The sequence below is a fragment of the Macadamia integrifolia genome, chromosome 4 (genome assembly GCF_013358625.1).
Source record: "Macadamia integrifolia cultivar HAES 741 chromosome 4, SCU_Mint_v3, whole genome shotgun sequence".
In the NCBI taxonomy this organism is placed as follows: domain Eukaryota; kingdom Viridiplantae; phylum Streptophyta; class Magnoliopsida; order Proteales; family Proteaceae; genus Macadamia; species Macadamia integrifolia.
In genome coordinates this window covers 24,499,695-24,519,486 of record NC_056560.1, presented here as the reverse complement: position 1 = coordinate 24,519,486, position 19,792 = coordinate 24,499,695, and the positions used below count along the sequence as shown (strand labels likewise).

The 19,792-nt window shown below is 36.8% G+C and overlaps 1 protein-coding gene across 1 annotated transcript in view; it reads right to left on the bottom strand.

Moving 5' to 3' along the window:
• Window positions 1–14,718, bottom strand: part of LOC122076662 — a 109,584-nt gene extending 94,866 nt beyond the window's left edge. The window contains exons 1-7 of the mRNA XM_042642080.1: window positions 14,299–14,718; window positions 11,078–11,155; window positions 6,907–7,019; window positions 6,664–6,757; window positions 6,362–6,405; window positions 6,020–6,088; window positions 2,619–2,680 (exon numbers count right to left, since the gene is read on the bottom strand). Of these exons, the coding sequence (XP_042498014.1) occupies window positions 2,619–2,680; window positions 6,020–6,088; window positions 6,362–6,405; window positions 6,664–6,757; window positions 6,907–7,019; window positions 11,078–11,155; window positions 14,299–14,395 (557 nt within the window). The 5' untranslated portion in view covers window positions 14,396–14,718. The remainder of the gene's footprint in view (window positions 1–2,618; window positions 2,681–6,019; window positions 6,089–6,361; window positions 6,406–6,663; window positions 6,758–6,906; window positions 7,020–11,077; window positions 11,156–14,298) is intronic.
• Window positions 14,719–19,792: the final 5,074 nt, after the last annotated feature.

Below are 19,792 nucleotides of genomic sequence, written 5' to 3'. Positions count from 1 at the left end.
GTGTGTGTGTGTGTGTGAGAGAGAGAGAGAGAGAGAGAGAGAGAGAGAAAGATTGTCAGCAGTAAAGAGTGTAAAGAATCATAAATCATACATATCCAGAGTTGTCAGGTAAAGATAGAAGGTGAAAGTACTTGAAAAATGATCCTCATTCTCTCCCATTTTCTAAGAACTGCTGCTTCATATTTTTTGGAGTACATATTCAGAACCAAAGCGTTTAAGGCCCAGTCTGGCCTGGCTCGTTATGTTGGCAGGCTTGGGCCTGAATGCTAGGGCCAAAGTCCAAGCCATGCAAGGTGACAGGCCTGGCATAAGGCCTTAATCCCTAGTACCAGACCAACCCAACCAAAGTGCCTAGTACCAGACCAACCCAACCAAAGTGCCCGTCCTAACTTGACATATTGCCATCCCTATATCACACTGATTGTTAACCACAATTCTCATTCTTAATCATAGTTGTTCAATCATCTCATTACCACTACCTTTTTATTCTGATTTGATGTAAATCAGATTGCAACTCTGTTTGTCATTCAAAACAGAGCATATGGGGCAGAAGCCAAAGAAACGGAGGAAACAATAGACTACCTCGATGGGAAAGATAGGTCTAGTGGATGGCTTTCATCATCCTCGTCGTCATTCCCGCCAGAAGACCCCCCCAGCAACAACTTCCCCGGATTTCTAATAGTAATAGCTCCCCGATTTTTTTCAAAACTACTTCCATCAAAATTAAACTACACCTATGATGCAATTAGGGAAGTCCAGTTGACAACCACCCTCTCTTTAACTGGATAATATAATCAAAGTAGATACTCAAAAAGCATTCATTGTTGGAGGCCCTATGAGCTTCCCTGATCGTTTTAACCCATTGTTCCAGGTTAAGTTTCAAGCCTGGTTTGTTTCGTTGAATGGTTCCGAGTGGTGGTTTCGAGGCCCAAATGATCAAATTAGGTCCTGAAACTTCTCGCAAACCCTAAATTAGGCTCTAAACATAGTGGAACCCTTAGATTAAAAAAATAATATAAATAAATAAACCAAAATTGTAGCTTGACTTCAGACCCTAGTTTGGTAGTATACGTTGTATGCTGCTGTATACATCTTTTAGTATGGCCTATTCAACACAAAATTCAGTACTACAACACATGCAATTCAATTAAAACAACTTAAATATGCACTAGGAATGACGACATAAAATTATAAAATATTTCATAATTATCAACTGCTATACATGATTTATTACAAAGGGTAGAAGATATAAGAAAAAAGAATACAAGCAGGTCACTCCTATGCCCATTTAAGAGTACTAGTAACCCCATTGAGTTCCAGGCAAGATCAAAGCCACTAAAATGTCGTCGTGGCTACCGAAGCAAGTTATCCTCCAATTATATCACAAACACTGGCCATGCCAAAGTATAGCAAAAGAAACCCTCGAAGTCCTGCTATTATAATTGGAATTGTTAACACACTGAAGGTATATTGATCTACGGTATAGATATCTGAACCGTGAAGAACTCGATCTAGAGCCACTGCAACAGGCTGGTGTTCTACGGGATGTAACATATATAAAAAATTGAAGGCCAACCACCAAATTTTAACCCTATTTTTTGCAAAGAAATTATTTTTTAGGAGAAGTGATATACCTTCAACTTTGAATCTAGCAAAAATCTTCAAACAATGCAGCAAATCGTCGCTTCCAATGCATTCTACCGCTGCCCAACAACTTGTTCCATTCTTGTTCAGGAATGATTTGGACAGAAAGCACAAAACCGGAGTTTTCCCAAGGTTCCTTGTCGAAACCAGTGAAATGAATGAAATGGGTCAAAATTTTGACCCATTTCGTTTGAAATATCACTTTTATTATAAAAGGAAAGTAGCATTTTGGTCAATATTTTGTCAAAACAATACATATTTCGATCAAAAAAAGGTAAACCTTGGGCATCGGGTTGTGTTTCGTTTCGACATTTGTAGGATGAATTTTTTTCAAAAAAAATTGAGCAAGATTTCACAAAATTTGAAACTATGTTTTGCCTTACAAACCCCTAGTTATCCAATCCCACCTCCTCCTTAATTCCCAGTTGTTCCTTTCCTTTCCTAACATTTACATCTATACTCCACAAAACCCCCTTAAATATATATATATATAAATATGTATATCTACATATCTTTTGCTTTGCACCAAAAGGGATGGAATCCATAAATAAGCTAGGTAGAGTATATATAGGGGAGATGTCCAACTAACTCCAAAAGTAATTTTTCAGATTTGTACAATTATTCTTGGACTTGATTCCTAACAAAATTTGTCACTTCATCCCAAACACAAAAACAAAACAAAACAAAAACAACAAGCAACACAACACGCAATGCAACAAAATTTAGATGTTTAGCTCCTTTAAAGCATTCAGAAGCCTTGCATATCCAAAGGCTTGAATTTAACAAAGTAAAGAAAAAAAAATGATCTTCAAAAAATTTACCAACGCACTTAGGTTCAATCACACAAATATTTAAGCAGGCTCGAAAACCAACAAAGTAATTATACATGATCAGAAAACAAGAGAAAATATCTCACATATTCATTTGATTTGCATGTACATTTTGAAGGAAAAAAATTGCAACAAGTAAAATACCCAACAATATTCTGCTTCGTTATCGTCAGACTGGAAAGCCTCAACCCGAATACAAACCATTCCTGGCAAGTATTCACCAAAGTCAGCAACATAAGTTGTTCCAAAGCAGAGTAGAATGTGAAGATCAATCACAATTTCAAATTCAATCAAGAGAATCATAAATAAATAAAGCAATTTTTACAAAAGGTAAAATAAGAAAATAATTAATAACCCAACGTAGAGAAAACAATCCCTTCCCCTTTTGAAGACACAACATTCAAAGTAATAATTCTCCCTTGATGTTGGCTAAACAGAGTAAAATAAATGCAACTGAAACAGTGAAAACATGCAAAGATCAAAACAAGAGAGTTTACAGATAAAGCTGAGACCACTTGAATGCGAAAACAAGACATAATACCTATATGGTTCACTTCATGGGATTATCCAGTCAGCAGCTCAGGCCTAGGACATCCAGCACAAGCAAGTTGTGGATAAAGCTTTTAGCTTGAATTACAAAATAATGTAGTTCCTTTTATCTTTATCAACCATAGTTATCAAGGCATAGGCTCCCAGGTGAGAGCGTGCCTTAACTCATACAGGAAAGGACCACCTTGGTCACATGGTCATCGCCTAGGCATCGGCTCAGATGCCTTGGCCCACCTTGTGGCCTAGGCAGACGCCATATTATCTGGTGTGTGTGTGTGTTTTTTTATATTCTATGAAGTTGATTCTAATTCTAACCCTATTAATGGTCTGTGTACAGGATAATGATACACTTGCATTACATGGAATCATACATGCTCTATAATCATGTTTCTTAATTATTATGCTACTATGCTATTAGTTTATTACATTGTCTTTTTTTTGTTTTCATGAATTTAGTATATCCTATGCTTTGCTTATTATATGATGGTTTTCACATACAAGCACATTACTAGCATAATTATATCATATTGCATCGATAAATTTACATTAAATTAATCATACTGCATTACTATCATAATTATATTAATGGCATAAAAACTTCATATAATGCACTACTAGTGCAATTAGACAACATCGAGTCTGGTGTGGCCTGGTTCTTGGTTCTTGATTGGTTCACCAAAGGACAGTCTGCGTGGATAAGAATTGAAGAAGATTCATTCAATATTTGTGGGCCCCATTCTGACTATGAGATGCTGGAATTTTGGGGGTTGATTGACGACTTGCATGAGAAGGAATTAGCAGAAGAGTTCCATATTTTTTGGATTCAGTTACTATTTTTGTAGAGGTGAATTTTAGGGTATTATTTCCAGTACGGGCCCCATGACCAGCTGGATGATATCAATTTGAAGACTAATTGGCAACTGCTGGATCCTTGCTTCACAAGGAATCGATTTGGTTATCTTACTAATTTTATTAGATTTGTTTCTTTCCTATTTTCTTGTAATAGGTAATAGGTTAGTTTCCAATTAAGAATAAGATTTTATTTATATTTGGATTTGCAATAGGAAGGTTTAAGTTCAGTCGATAAGGTTGTAATTGATCATCAATTTTATAAATAAAAGGCTGATTTACAGCCACGATTTGCAGAAGGAAAAAAAAAAAGTTGTTTTCTCGAAAAAAAAAAAACTGTGAAATGCAGTGAGATGAGAGACTTCATAGCTGAGATGCCCTAGGGAAGAGTGAGAGGCTCAACCCAACATCTCCCCCTTCCCCATCTACCTTCTTCTTCCCTTTCTCTATTTTCTGTTTATTTCTCTCTCTATTTTATTTCCTCTGCTATCTAGAGTGATTCCAGCCCTGTTCGAGTTCAGCTTGAAGCTTGAATACAAGCCCCCAACACCTGCTGCTACTGCAACATCTGAGTAGACAAGTCCAAGACCTGAGACATCTCTTTTCTTCAGTCTATCAACTGTCAGCACCTATGATCCTGTTCTGGAATAAAATCCTAGTTATCTAGCTGAGAATTGGTTCTACATTAATTAGTTTAGGGGGCCTACAATCTAGAACCCTAGTTTGTTAACAGTTATCAAGACCTTCATTTTTGTTTATCTTGGATTTCAACTGTTAAAATCAAAGAGATCGCCACGGATTTCAAATCCGACATGCTTCCTTTGTGTTTCACTCCCACTAAAGAGGTGGAAGACCTATTTGAAACCAAATTTCAATTACTATGTTGGCATGGCAAGTTGCATTGTCTCTGCCCTTTATAATTTTGGATTAGTTACTGATTTCTTCTACACTCATAATAAGTTTCTACTTATACAAAGAACAATCACATCTCCATACCAATTCCTAATCATCTCACTGCATATTGTGTGCAGTTAATGCCCAGATTACAAGGACATAACAGCGAATTAACGCCTCTTTCATCCTTCCTAACTGCCGCCACCCACTATCACAGTCTAGACTTGAGATGTTTTGAATATTGGTTAGAGTTTTTTTTTTTTTTTTTTTTTTTTTTTCTTTTTTTTTTTCTTTTTTTTTTTTCCTTTTTTTTCTTTTTTTTTTTTGGGATGACTAAATAAATTCATTACCAATGAGAAGAAAGAAGATATACAAAGGAATGGGGGGAGAGACAGAACCCAAAGGCCACTAACCCACAAGGGGAGGGGAGCTAGAGCTAGTAGCTAAACAAGGGGAACAACAAAAAAGGAGGAGGGGACTAAGACAATAGAGTGAGAGGGAGGCCCCAGGATACAATATAGTAAGTTTGGTCAAAGGTTTTATCAGTCCACAAGTCAAAACTCCCGCAATCACTTCATGCGAGGTTTGTAAAACGGAAGGGAGAAGGGAAGGCAGTAGGCCTCACTATAAATAGGCATGTAACCACAAATCAGATCCATCTCAGCGCTCCCTTCTTGGTTCCCAATCTGCTCCATATGTATATGCAGATTTCCCAAATTCTGTTCTACATCATCTGTCCCACCTAACAGATCACATTGTGGTTCCCTAGTAAATCTTTTGTTTTCTAGAAATACTTTTATGGTTACAGAAACATCTATAATGTTTACCCAATTAGTATTGCATAACCACCCATAAAAAATGAAAAAAAAATAATAATAATAATAATAACTAATAAAAAATATTAAAAAAAAATTACTTTTATTGTGTCTTGATTGGATCCAGTCAACAAAGCTGGATACTATTTCCTATTGAATCAAATCAACATGCCTAGACTAAGCCTCCAATCACCAATGTTACCAACTAGTAATGGCGTAGTATCATATCAAGCAAACTGTAAAATTGGGAATGTCAATTAAAAGTCAATCACAATAAAGCATAGTCAAAAAAGAAAAGTAACAATCAACCTAGAAGTCGCAAAGAATTATTTTAAGTTTAAACAAAAATGGAAGCAAATGATCAATGCTTAAAAGAATGTGTATATGCAAAAAGAAAAAGCAAATGACAGCAACATCAAAAAAGAGCAACCAAAGTACCATGTCAGTTTGCTCATCAATATACATAACATGAACATTGTTGATGGACACCTGGATGCCGTCAAGAATCTGTATATGCAAAGAACAGAAACATAAATGGCAATGTAGCATGACATTAAGGATTTCAAAGACTAGAATCCCCAAGGAAAAGTCTTCATATCAATAAGTAACCTAAACAATTAAATGATAAGTGAAACTCAACAAGAATGCGCAAAAAAATAATTTTTTTTTTTTAAGGGCGGGAGGGATTAATATATTTTAATGTCATTTTTGCTCCAAATTGAAGAATCAAGATTGAATGATATAGAAATCACATCGCAGAGAATTAAAAGGCAATATCACCTTTGCAGTCATGTATGAAATAAATGACTGTCCAGCCTTATTATCTGTAGGGGAAAAAAAGATAAGGGTCAGTTCAACCAAGAAGTATTCAGTGAAGTATCCAATAATTAAGTTTTTCTACCTGAGAAATGAGAATTGTTTCTATGATTCTTCGCCTGAGCAATGAACTTGTCACCATTTTATAATTTATAACTAAGAGAACTAATCAGCATGCACATCACACCATACTCTGATAACAAGATAAGGTAGAATAGCTTCACATTATGCCTTAAAATTTTGAATTAGGAACTTAATGAACTCACCACACACACGCCCTGATAATTTTGCCAGTTCTGCAGCAGCAAGTTTGGCCTTTTTTCCAGCATACTCTCTTTTAACAACTGAATCCAAAGCCCACTACAAAGAGGTGAAAATAGAACTTGTCAATTAGATTGTCAATAAGCTTCCAATTTTCAATATATGTTTTTAATTTCCAAGTGATTAACAACCTGAAAAGCATTCACGATACAAACAGAGACAAGTGAAGCTTCTAATTCTGAAATTACCTCATTGTCATCACGCCTGCAGGCACATATAAAGACATCCTCCAAAACAATTACAATGGGATCCCAACCAAGCTTTTTCCATGGGATTTTGATGCTTAATCTCCCAACACGACCTATCAGATTCTTAAAAATTAAGGTAAAGACAATAAAAGCAAACATGCACTCGATGGATATAGGAAGATTTGGAGGATATTGATTATTTGCACTTTACATTGTAGAAAAGCTTAAGAGTTCCAGAATTAATGAAGATTAAACGCATTGTGGGCCTTATACTACTACTTAGTATTTACTTGTTGGGATCTCATTGATCCCCCCGTACTCCTCCGAGGGTTCTCCTTTACGAAAAATAGTTATTAATCTGATACAATGTGCTGGAATGTGAAAAGCATCCAAGGAATTTCAAAGAGATACAGTAGGTAGATAAGAAAAATATCTATGTACAGAAAAAGGTAGAAACGAAAAAGAGAGATGAAAAATATCCATGTATGGAAAAAGGTAGAAATGAAAAAGTTCCAATACCTTAGGGATACATTATTTTAGCCTATATAAACATATGTAACCCTTTCTATTGCAAGAAAATTAACACAAAGTAATGTCTGGATGATGCAGATTAATTTCCCAAATAGACTTGTTTTATTAAGAATAAGCCTAGGGTTGGGTTCCATACATGTTGGGCCTTTGATCCCATGTGTTTTGAGTGTAATAGACCACTTTTATGGGTCTACAATGGAGGGCTCTAAGATTGAGTACGGGATTACTAGTTAGTTTCTTTTTTTCATTAGCTTCCTTTTTAGTTGGGTTTGATTTGAGTTTCTGATCTGGTTATCCGATTGGGCCAGTTCTTCGGTCGAAGGTTCCTCCCTATACCAGTAAGGATCAGCCCAGCCATTGATGAGATATTAGAAATCTCCATTTTTTTGTCTTGTAGTGGGTTGAAGTTTCTATTTTCTGGATTCTGGTTCTGCTGATCTGAATAGTATTTTCTGGACTGCTGAATAATGTTTTCTGATTATTGAAGACTGTTAGTGCTTCAACCGTTTCTGATTTAAATCTAAAACTGCTACTGGGTTGATTTATTCACCGTGTTACTGGCCTATCAGATCGATACTATTTCTGTGATTTGGAGTGACTGATTGTGACCTATTTTCTGTCCTAATTCTGTTGTTAATTGATTCTACTTACTGGTATAATTTCTGCTAGTCGATATCCCAGAATTCTGGGTTTGTTACTTCTAGTTTTCAAATTCTGTTTACTAGTTAAATTCTAGATTATTGCTGCTGTCTCCTTTTGGGTAAATTTTGGTTGTTCTTTGGTTTATAAGATACTGCAGTCTTGGGTCTGGTTTGGTTGTCAAATCCAGTCCTACATTATTGGATTTGCACCCCTGGTTGGCAGTATATGTCGAACCCCACTGTATACCTTGTGAAATATTGCCTATTCTACACATTGTTTTAGTACTAGAATACAAACAAAGGCAAGTAAAAAAAATTAAATTATGCAACATGATATTGATTAACTATGAAATAGGACAAAGTACATGTAACATAGACACACAAGGACTCCCAATTCCCAACAATGCAATATTGTGTGGTGATACATGAGTACAAAGTGGGGCCCCTCCATACATCCTAATGGCAAACACATGAACTAGGAGGATTAAGCCCATTCATGGACCGATGGTGCCAAAGCCAATTTTCCTCCCAACTGTACGACAGGCCAGCCACACCATATTGTGCCAGAAGAAATGCTTAGAGTCCTTCACAACTGCCCTGTAAATGGACTTATCTATATACTAGAGGTAAACTATCCTAGGGCATTTACCGAAATGATCAAAATTACGACGAAAACAATGTTGAATCCTTGATTCATGTGGCATTCCGTCTCTGCCGTTTTGAACTAATCGTCGAACCAATGTTGATGCAACACCCTGATTTGTGTGGCATTTCATCTTGGCCATGTCGAGATCACTGAAATGGTGGTGAATCCCAGATACATGTGGATTCACCACTTCGAACTAATCGTCAAAACAATGTTGAATCCCTGATTCGTGTGACATTTCATCTTGGCCGTGTTAAAATTAGTGAAACAGTGGTGAACCATGATTCGTGTGGAGTGGGGGAGAGGGCAGTTGTAAGCAGGGAAGGGGGTGAGGCAAGGTTGCAGGAGAGGGAAGGATGAGGTAGGGGTGGTGGCAGGGAGGTGGGCTGTTGGAGGGAGAATATGGCAGTACAGGGGTGGGGGCCAGGGGTAATATGGGCATTTTGAATTATCAAGGGAGAAGGAGAAGTGGAAGTTCACATTTTGGGGGGAATCATAAAAGAAGTTGGTAGGGGAGTTTGAGTAAATACAGGATAAATGTATTGGAGTGATAGTAATTCCCCCATAATAAATAAAGAAAACAGAACCCAAACAGAAAAGGGAACCTTCTCCCAACCAACGGCTGTGATTAGGTGTCCTCTTATATCTCAAGTTCTCAACAACTTAATATAATAACCCAGCAAGGCTGGACTTACAAAATCCTATTCCAGCCAAGCTAAACTAGCCCAATATTAGGAGTTGCCTTAAATGGATCAAAACTTGAACCACTGGTCAGGTTTGGAAAAAAAACTGAACCAAACGACCCAAAACATAGCCACAGGCCCCTTTCTACCTCTTCTTTCTGCACTTCTGCATAATTATGACCTTTACTAATGAGGTGTTGATCTTTGATGGGGTTTCCTATTAATGGAAGTCTAACAAGAATAGGTGTTCTATTTCAAGTTTGTTTCTTTAACCAATAGGTTTATTTAACTAGGGAAGGGGTTGAGTACCAAGGCATTAAAGTAGTGGTATCGTATCAGAAGGGTAATTATAAGAACTGTATCATATCGTATCATAATGGATAGATGCAAAATACGCTAAGATATGCATAGAAATGGCAAAGAAATGCATGGATGTGCTTCAGATACATGCAAGATACAGTTTTGAAGCATAAAACATTTTCTTATGCAATATGTAAATAAATATCAGTTTGATGCAGAAATTTGACTAGTATTTACCTAATCTAGGACGCATAACAACACCAAAAAAAGATATCTACAACTTTACCTCTTTTTTTCCAAATCCGTTTAGGTATGTGAGTTGAGCACTGTAAATCCAAGAAATTGTTGACATGGTGAAGATTAGGGTCTTTTATATGCCGGACAAATTTCTCCAACTCAGAATGAAGAGAAAAACAAGTTTCTACAGCCTTCAGTTGTTCTTGGTTTCGAATCTCACTCACGGTTTCTATTTTGCATGTTTTAGGAGATTTATCAAGTGTATCTTACCTATATGAATCATCGATCCATACCGATACCGTATCGGGCAGTATCAAACGTTTTCTATTTTGCAGGTTCTAGTAAGGCTTATCAAGCGTATCTTACCTGTATGAAGTATCTATCCATACCGATCCCGTATCAGGCAGTATCAACCAGTCGAAATAGGGAAGATACTTTTTCTTTTCTTTTTTGCATTTTACATATCGTATTGACACCATTGTATCAAGACCTTCATATACAATACGATACGATACTTTACCTTGTTGAATAATCATTAGAGTTACTACATTGCAATTAAATTCATATTAAGAGTCTCCATTTTCAAAGAAGGTCTATTTCCTGGGTGTTTTAGGAATTCATCTTAAGAGTCAAAATCCAAACATGTTTTTAGGATGGTTAATCTATATATAGGGCTGTAGACAGCTTTATTGGGTGCATTGAGCAAATGAAATTAAGTCTTGGGGTGTTGGTGTTGGTATTGGTATGGAGCAAGAATCGTGGGTGATTTCTCCTTCCTTAATGCTATATTCCCAGGGTTGTGGCCTTGTGACTTTGCATTCTTATTGCTGGTTTGGACTTTTATCTCGCTGTTTTGCTTTTCTAATATTTCTTCATCATTAATACTGTTGTTTCCCTTGGAATCACCATTGACTACGTATTATTTATGTTCTGTTTTGGGATTTTCTTCTTCAAAATCCCTTGGGCCCTTACCAGCAGGCATAATTGAAAATTTTCTATTTGTTTCCTGCATCAGCTATTTTGTTAGACTGAAAATGTGTCAGTGTATTGTCATCTTGGGGACGTTACAAGTCTCATCAAAGTTCCAAAGAGACTCAGAACTTGTAAATTCAAGCTATATTGCATCATTTTACCTTGCTTTAACGCAAAAGGCAACTGGAGGTAATCAAAAGCTTCAAGAATTAATTCTACATTCTCCAATAGGACTTCTTCTGCACAACAAGAAAAAACTTCCTTAGAACTTCCAAAATATCAATAATCTCTTCCTCTCCTAACACTTACAAAAAGAATACTACCAGATCAATAATGAATTCCATTGATAAGAAGATGAATCTAAGATTATAACATAGTTGTCAAGGCATCACCTCGATGTCTAGGCGTCCAGGTGCCTTGGTGGCCTAGGCCCCTTCTTAGTGTCGCCTTGTATCCAGGCCCCCTCCAATGCCTTGGGTCACCCAGACGCCGTGACAACTATGACTCTATGAGTATAAAAGTTAAATTCTTCCAGGTAATCCAAAGTAATAACAAATATTAGCAAACATTAGTTTTCAAAAACGATTGGTAAACATGAGTACATGACTAAGGATTATCTTTTGGGGTCTGGAGATAAGTAAAAGGAGTTGTTAATTCTAGGCTTTGTGTTTTATATTTCCAAACCAAAGGTTCCATTTAATGGAAAATATTTTTGGAACAAAGCCAAGTCAATACAAAACCACTGCTTATATAGAAGTGGTGTTAATCTATGAAAAAATAATGTGCGGGTAAGGAAGGTAGAGTTGCAGTACAGACATCTCTAAGCACTCACTATTAATATAAAAACTTCTACTAAACTACTTTAAACAAGAAAAAACTGCCTTCTCATTAGCTCACCTTACACCAGTGACAACTAAATGTTCACAAATAAGATAGGCTCTTGAAGGAGCTTGAGATGTGGCAGTCTCAACAAACTTCCCCGGCTATCGAAGGCCCAAAGGGCCAAAACTTACTATGTTTGAGTCCCATCCACTAAATAGAATACTCAAATTAGGTTTTCCGCAGACTTTATCCATTGACAAATAGCTAGCATTTACTCTGCTGAGGTCACATCACCCTTTCTCTGATACTTAACGCCCTCGGTGTGAAAGTTCTACAACTGATTAAGCATCAATCATAATTCAGCATTACCCAATTTATTAGGGAAAGGCACCAATTGACATCCATCACAACAGAGAGACAAGGATAATAAAGCCCTAATTTGGTCTCTAAGGACACCATAACATGATAGTAATGAACCCCTTTACAGATATTGACAATGCTGACTCAATGAACTACTCTCACCTAAAATTTATTGCTCATGATGCTCTGGGCATTAGAGCATCTTTGTCTTCAAAAAACTCTAGTAGTCTTTTCTTCCCATATACTCCATGGGAGCTAAAAGGGTCTCAAGTGAAATTCACTACGGTTCCACATTCTGTTGCCTCACTAAAACACAAGGGGAAGCACCAACAATAGTGGTCAATGTTTAAGAAATAATTTTAAATCACTTTTCTCTGCTCTGCAATGAATAAATAAGTGGTTCATTCTTGGAGCATGTGTTACAGAACAACATGCAGCCGCATGGAGGAATGCCGAATGAACTTGTCATGCCAACAACAAATCATCATTTCAATAGCCAAAGATATCGCTAAAGACCCAGCCAAAGGCATTCTTGTGAGAGAGAGCGCAAGTCAAGCCCAGGAATATACAACATTATCCAAATTCTCTGTTCAAAACTGACTTGTTTACTTAAGAGCTTCCAATTCAATTCAGCTTGGCATTGTCTAAAGTTAGCCACACAGAATGCCTTCTTGTCTACCCAATGAGAATTTAAATAGTTTATATAACTAGATGAAGTTTTGACCTTAGACATAATAATGACGATGTCCAGTCAAATAATATTCTAGAAAACAGAGATACCAGCTGTTGCATAATAAACAAACTTCTGATACAGAATGCACAGGTATATCTAATTGATTTCAGGAATCAAATGCAAGAAATTATGAACTATATAATAAGCAATAAGCATCATACAACAAGTTCTTGAAGAATTTGGATTCTATTTGGCCCCATCTTGTCGGACGCAAAATGTTGTAAAGTTATAACAAAAACAAAATGGAAAGGATAATTTTGTAATTAACACAAAAGCATAGTAAAATGGCTCTGTTTGTTTCGACAATCATAGGCAGAAAGGGCGAAAACAGTAACACTAAATTTCTAATTATAGACATTGTTTCATCAAAAGTAAGTAGTAACTAAAAGTGGAGTATAGCTTCATAGCGGGGATTGCTATTCTATGGCGAGATGTTGTGAAATACATTACCGTAAGTAAAATATTCCCCTAAACCTTATTTAAGTATCTAGTGTTTTACGTTAAAGCAAACAAAGCCTATATATAGTAAATGGAACTTTCTCCCAAATACATGAGGTTTGTTTAGAAAAGCATGGCCAAGGATAACTTCCATGCCACTAGCATTCTCTTCTGAAGATATTTTTATCTATACAGCATTTTACATCCAACCAGAAAGAGACTAAGTAATTTACAATAAATAATGGACGGACTAAAATCCTCACAAAGGACATCTACTAGCACAGATCCACAGGTGAGTGACACTTGACAAGTAAGAAATAGAAAACCATGAAACCTTCCATCAATAAATGTCAAAGGGCATCAAAGTCTATAAACAAAGGAAAACCTAAAAGCATTCATTTCCACTTTCTTGACATCATACACAGGGTTCTAAAATCTTTCTTCATCCACTAACCTACTAAACCATTGAACCCTGTTTAAAATGAGTATTCGTCCAATCTCATGATATTCCATCCACAATTCTAGAAACTTCAAATACCATCAGTCCAAAGATTTTTTAAGTACCTCATAATGAATTGTACGCACCAAAAAAAATGGTAGAAGTTTAGAACATAGTTGTAGAATAGAATAATATCGATCATGTACCAGCTAATTGAAGGTCCAAACCTTACAGTCAGCAATCACCCAACACAAATTCCGGTACCCATTAGTGTTTCCAAGTCCCCAAGAACCATAAACTACGAATAAAGTTAACGAGTCCACATCTTTTCCAAGCCATAAAACAGTGAACTAACCTAAAACTGCTGACTGTCGATAAACCTAACTAGCTCCAAATTATATTTCTTTCTTCACCAGAAAGATACAATCATCTAAACAGAGTAACTGAGAAAGAAAAAAAATTATAAAAACTTCGATGCCAGTTAAACGCAAGAAGAAAATACAACCCCAAACTGGAACCGAAAATGAAATGAACGAATTGCTAAGAGTAAAGTCTATAGTAAGGGTGATTTCCGAAAAGATCAACTTTACCGCTCCATAAGCCGATCTTGAGTTGATCTTTCTGGATTTCTTTGACGTATCGGCCAAGATAACCGAGCAGCAACTGACGAACCAGACCTTCAAACATCGCGGAGAATCACTGAGAAGATCCAAAAAATGGGTCTCACACCAGATGAATGTTTGTTCTACAGACCGCCATGCCCGTGAACCAGAGCAAGAAGAAGAGAGCAGTATAGTCGTCGCGGTAAGCCACGTTTAATTTCTTGATTCTCTGGACGGCCAAGGAGAGAGAGTTATTTACAATCGACGAGGAGCATTTTGATAAAGAAAAGAAAAAGTGTTGGGACCGAAACGTTTTGCTTTTGGGATTTCTTGTCTCGCTGTTCACCCGGATCAGGAAAAACCCTCGCGCACAAATTTGAGCACGCGCCCGTGGCCACCAGTCACCCTAAGGCTCTGTTTGGATATCAAGAAAAGAAAATAAATCATAAGAAAAATATTAACGTTTTCCGTTTGCTTGCAAAAGATAAAGGAATAAAAAAACAGGAGATAAAAACGGAAGAAGAGAAGCTTTCCTCGATTTGGCCGATTTGACAATCGGAGAATTTGCAGAGGACTACTGCTCGAGAGATTCAGATTGTAATTCACAGTCCTTATGAAGCTTTGGAGTCATCATGGTGGGAATATCTGAATCTGCTTCCTTGTTGATGCATGAGTGTTCAATTCGAGGCAAAAAGAGTGAAGGGTTTCGTGAGTAGAAACACATCGGATCGAGGTGGGCTCATGTGGGGTTGAAATTGTCTGCAATTTCGATCTCGTACAATTCCGTGCAATACCACCGTTAGGCGGTGACACGTGTATTGATACCAATACAATGGTCCAGATCTGGTACAACTAATAAAATATTAAATCAGTGAAAAAGCATTTAAAACAGATCTGGACCCTTGCATTGGTATCAATACACGTGTCACCCCTGAAGGTGGTATTTCACGGAATTGTACGAGATCGGAATTGCATACGATTTTTTTCCGTTCATGTGTGGATTATGTCTCTCAAAATCAACGAAGAAGGAAGACTAAACCGAAGAAGACGAAACAGTGGCTCTGATTCAACACCGAGGCCTGCAATCTAAAGGAGGTGACAATGTGTTGGAGTCAGATCTTTCCCAATTGAAATTCCTCAAGAAGGGAGAGGGAGAGAGAAGGACCAGCTGTTCATCCTTGAGTGCTCTGTCTTCTTCAATCATCGTTTTCCGCCGCATTGCCTGAGATCAACTGTAGGTGTAGCTGTAGGTGCCTAAGAGCGAAAGGAGCGAACGGTATGATTGATAGAGATCAGTTAACGAGATGAACATTTGATAGAGAAAATAAAAGAAATCAAAAGAAAAAAGTTAGAAGAGAAGCTTTCCTCGATTTGGCCATTTGACAATCGGAGAATTTGCAGAGGACTACTGCTCGAGAGACGTCATGGTGGGAAATCGCTGAATCTGCTTCCTTGTTGATGCAGGAGGGTTCAATTCGGGGCAAGAAGAGTGAAAGGGTTTCGTGAGTAGCAAAACATCGATCGATGTAGGTTTATGAGTGGATAATGTGGGGAAATTCTCTCATAAACGATGAAGAAGACGAAACAGGGACTCTGGTTCAAGTTCAACACCCAAGCCTACAATCTAAAGAAGGTGACAAACTGTTGGAGTCGGATCTTTCCCATTTGAAATTCCCACAAGAAGGGAAGGGGGAGAGAGAAGGCCTAGCCGTTCATCCTTGATCGTTCTCTCTCTTCTTCTTCAATCATCGTTTTCCGCCACAGTGCCTGAGATCAACTGTAGGTGTAGGTGTCTCAAAGGGAAGGGAGAGAATATTATGGTCAAGAGAGATCAGTAGATGAACGTTTGATGGAGGAGCGGGTTGTTTGAATATAAACCGCCTCTGAACGTAAAGGATAAAAATGTAATTTGGGTTGGCTGTTTGAATGTAAACCGCCTCTAAAGATTGTTACTGAACATAAAGAATAAAAATGTAATTTTCACCTGTAGCACTCTTAAGGATCTGTGTTGTAACGTTCTGAAAAATCCATTCTTGTGTTTTTAGGTTTTTTTTGGGTGAAAGCTGTATGGTAGGGCTGGTTCATTTTTCTATCTTTTTTTTAAATGAATGGGACACTTTTCATGCTTTAGAGCCATTTTTTTGCACAAGTTTTTGTAGCTTTTCAATCTCACAATCGATTCTGAGCAAGAGGCACGGATATGAATCTAGCACTTAAGTGGACAAGGATATTTATGGAATTATTCATCAAAACATAACAATCAAAACTAAGAGGAAATCACTAATTTGAGACCTTCAACCACCATAACGCTCAGCCCTATGAATCCTCCAACCTCTCTACTCACGGTGGGAGTTCATTATCTGCAGCCATCGTTGCTCATGCTTGGAACTCCATGTCTTGACTACTGTGAAAGTTTTCCCCAATCACTGTTGCTCACAAAGGTAAGGTAGATTGACCGCTTTCGCCTTGAGCCCATTAATGGACTTCGATTTCACTTGAAAGCGAATAGATTAGGGATATAGGTGGGGTGGGTAGAATGCTCAAAGAAATACTATCACATCACTTTCTAGATGTCAAAGAAGTACAGTTATGTCTATTTCGCCAATTCTAGGTTTGTTCCCAAACCTTAATTTTCAAGAAGCTTGATTGTTGTTATCTCATTTCATTGAGGGTTGGTGATTCAACTCTTTGACTTATTGGTTTCATCTGAAATTTGTTATTTCCTTGATCTTCGTGTTCACTGATGGGTATTATTTATTCTTTGAGATCTATTTCTCATTGATATGTGTGTTTTTGTTCGCTTGATGAGCTACTAAGAAAGAATCATGGAGTAGGTTTGGTGGAAGAAACTCAAGGCTTTGGTGATGGATAAACCCCAATTGGCGAGTTGTCTCTTTCTAATCCTATTTAACCCTCGTGATGAATTCAAGATGCTGAATTTGATTGCTATATGTCTCTAATGGTGAATATATGTTACAAGGAGTTATAAGATATTAATACTTTAGCTTCAAATTATTGGGGTCAATAGATTGGTTATAGTTCCTGAATTTTATGGGAATCCAGCATCCATTGGAGCACCTTGCTGGCCCAAAATGTAATACTGATCTATAGGCCTTATGTATTTAGCCTTTATGCCCATTTGTGAGTTTCATCAATCACCGCTTGTTTCCAATAGGTGTGGCTTCCCGTTACTGTACCTGGAGTACTGGACTTTAGAACTCCATTGAATTGGATTCCCTGTTCAACAATTGGGGCAAAGTGTATTCATGAACTTTGATTACACAAGCTTTTAAGCACTCAATTCGCTTGAATTCTAAATTCATTCACTATGAATTGAGAACCAGGTCAGGAGTACCTATTTTGAATCCATTGAATTCATTATTTCCTATGGTGGTAAGTGGCATTTTACGTAAATATTTGTTTCACAATAGAAACGATTTTGTCAAGTGTGAACTATACATGTTTCTATTTCTTCTTAGTTACATAAATGACTTTTTTCAACGTTACCATACAACATTTAAGGCACAAAATCCCTCCAAAAAAATAGAAATGCAAAAAAGTCTGCCAGACCCATAATCAAGTTTAAAAAACATAATCATTATAGTATAGAGCCTAAATTGCCAACAGAAATATCTAGGGGTGGTAGTGTAACTTCCTAATATTGCAAACGATTACTTTCCTTTTCATTTTCCGACTAACTCCCTTTTTTCCTTGCTAAGATGCGAGCATGTGAACAGTGCATGATAGCAAAGATCATGATAATGACATAATCAATCGACTGTTGTTTGAAGATTTTGGGAGACCGTTGATTGAAGATTTGGGGATATTAGAATCTCGATTTATCAGTCCACCGTTATGGGAGGGAGGGTTATAGTATTAAGGATTTTGGCAGAAAATGAGAATTAAGGATGGAGAAATTAAATATAATCCTTAATAAGGATGGCTAAACAATCCTTTTATTTTAATGGAAATAGTGAACAAGCGGACAATACCAAAAAGATATAGGATAAAGTATCTACCACCTTCTTTACTTGTGGAAGGAAGACTTTAATATCTCCATGACAATAAGCTGAAATTTAAGGGTATGCCTATGTTGATCAAAATTTATTCCATTCATAATTATTTAAAGATAGTCTTAAAATGTTGAGAGATGAAATTATCTATAATTAGGATTAATTGTCGCATCCATTGCAACCACTAAGTAAAGAAATATAGTGAGGTTAAGTTGTGTCATCCGTCATTAATTATCTTTTAGACCGTATATGTCGGATTCTTGTGAATTGAGTTTCAAGATACAACAGTTTCTTGATTATTTACGAAAATGTGTCTTGTTTTGTGCTAATTACATGATAGGAAAAACCATTGATGTCAACTGCAAGAGAACAATAGCTCAAATATTGATGTTTTAAGTTTAATTTATAGTTAATGGATGTTCCTTTTTCTTTTTTCTTTTTTTCTTTCTTCTTTTTGAAAAAAAAAAAATCTTCCAGCCTTCAACCAAAAGATGGTCTGTCAATCTTCCGCTAACTAAAAATACTCATGGAACATACAAAAGAAATAACACAAAAGCATTCAAACTTGTGCACGAGAGACTATGTACCATTAAAACATGTTTGAAATTAAGGAGGTGTTTTAAATCTTAAATTCATGTCAAATACAAAAATAATTATTATGAGATTTAGATTCATTAAAATAGCTAATGCCTACCATGTTAAAGGATTAGTAGCAAGGCCATTGACCATGCATCATAATAGAGAAGACAATTCATTAATCTTGCAAGCAGGAGTATATGCAAGCAGGTTGCATTGAATGGTCAACATATGTATGTATGTATATGTATACATGTGTCGATGTATGTATGCATGCGAGTCTGTGTGAGAAAGAGATAGAGAGGCCTTAAAAAAACGCTTAAAATCTTGTTTAGCTTAATGTCATTGGAAGGCTTGTTACAAGTTGAAAGCTGAACTCAACTCAATAAGATTAAAATATACATGCGCCCTATTAGGCCAGCTATCAACGAGCAGTGGCCGGCCCATTAAAATTTGAGTTGTACTAGCTAGTGGAGGTGTGGAACCATGTTGATCGAGGTTGAGATTTTATCATGCTTATGTTCTGCAGTAAATGGGTGACAGTCAATGGAAAACCCAAAGGCTCTGCAGTGTTTTTAAACGTCGAAGTCATAAAAGTCATTTGGCTCCAAGCCTCCATTGTTTGTAATGTTTTATAGGAAATCAGTTCCCCACCCCATTGAGATGGATAATTAATTAAGCAGATGTCAAGGGTGGATCAAGGTCGGGTTTTTTAAAGCCCCAATCAATCATAGGTTATTAAAACACAATCCATGTTCAACTCAATCCATGTCCAATCCAATCTTGTCGAGTCCATGCCCAAGCCCAATCATGTTGGGTTCATTCCAACCCGACTGTAATTGACCCTGATTTATTTAGGTTGGGTTGGGTTGGCCATAAATTATCATGTTTTT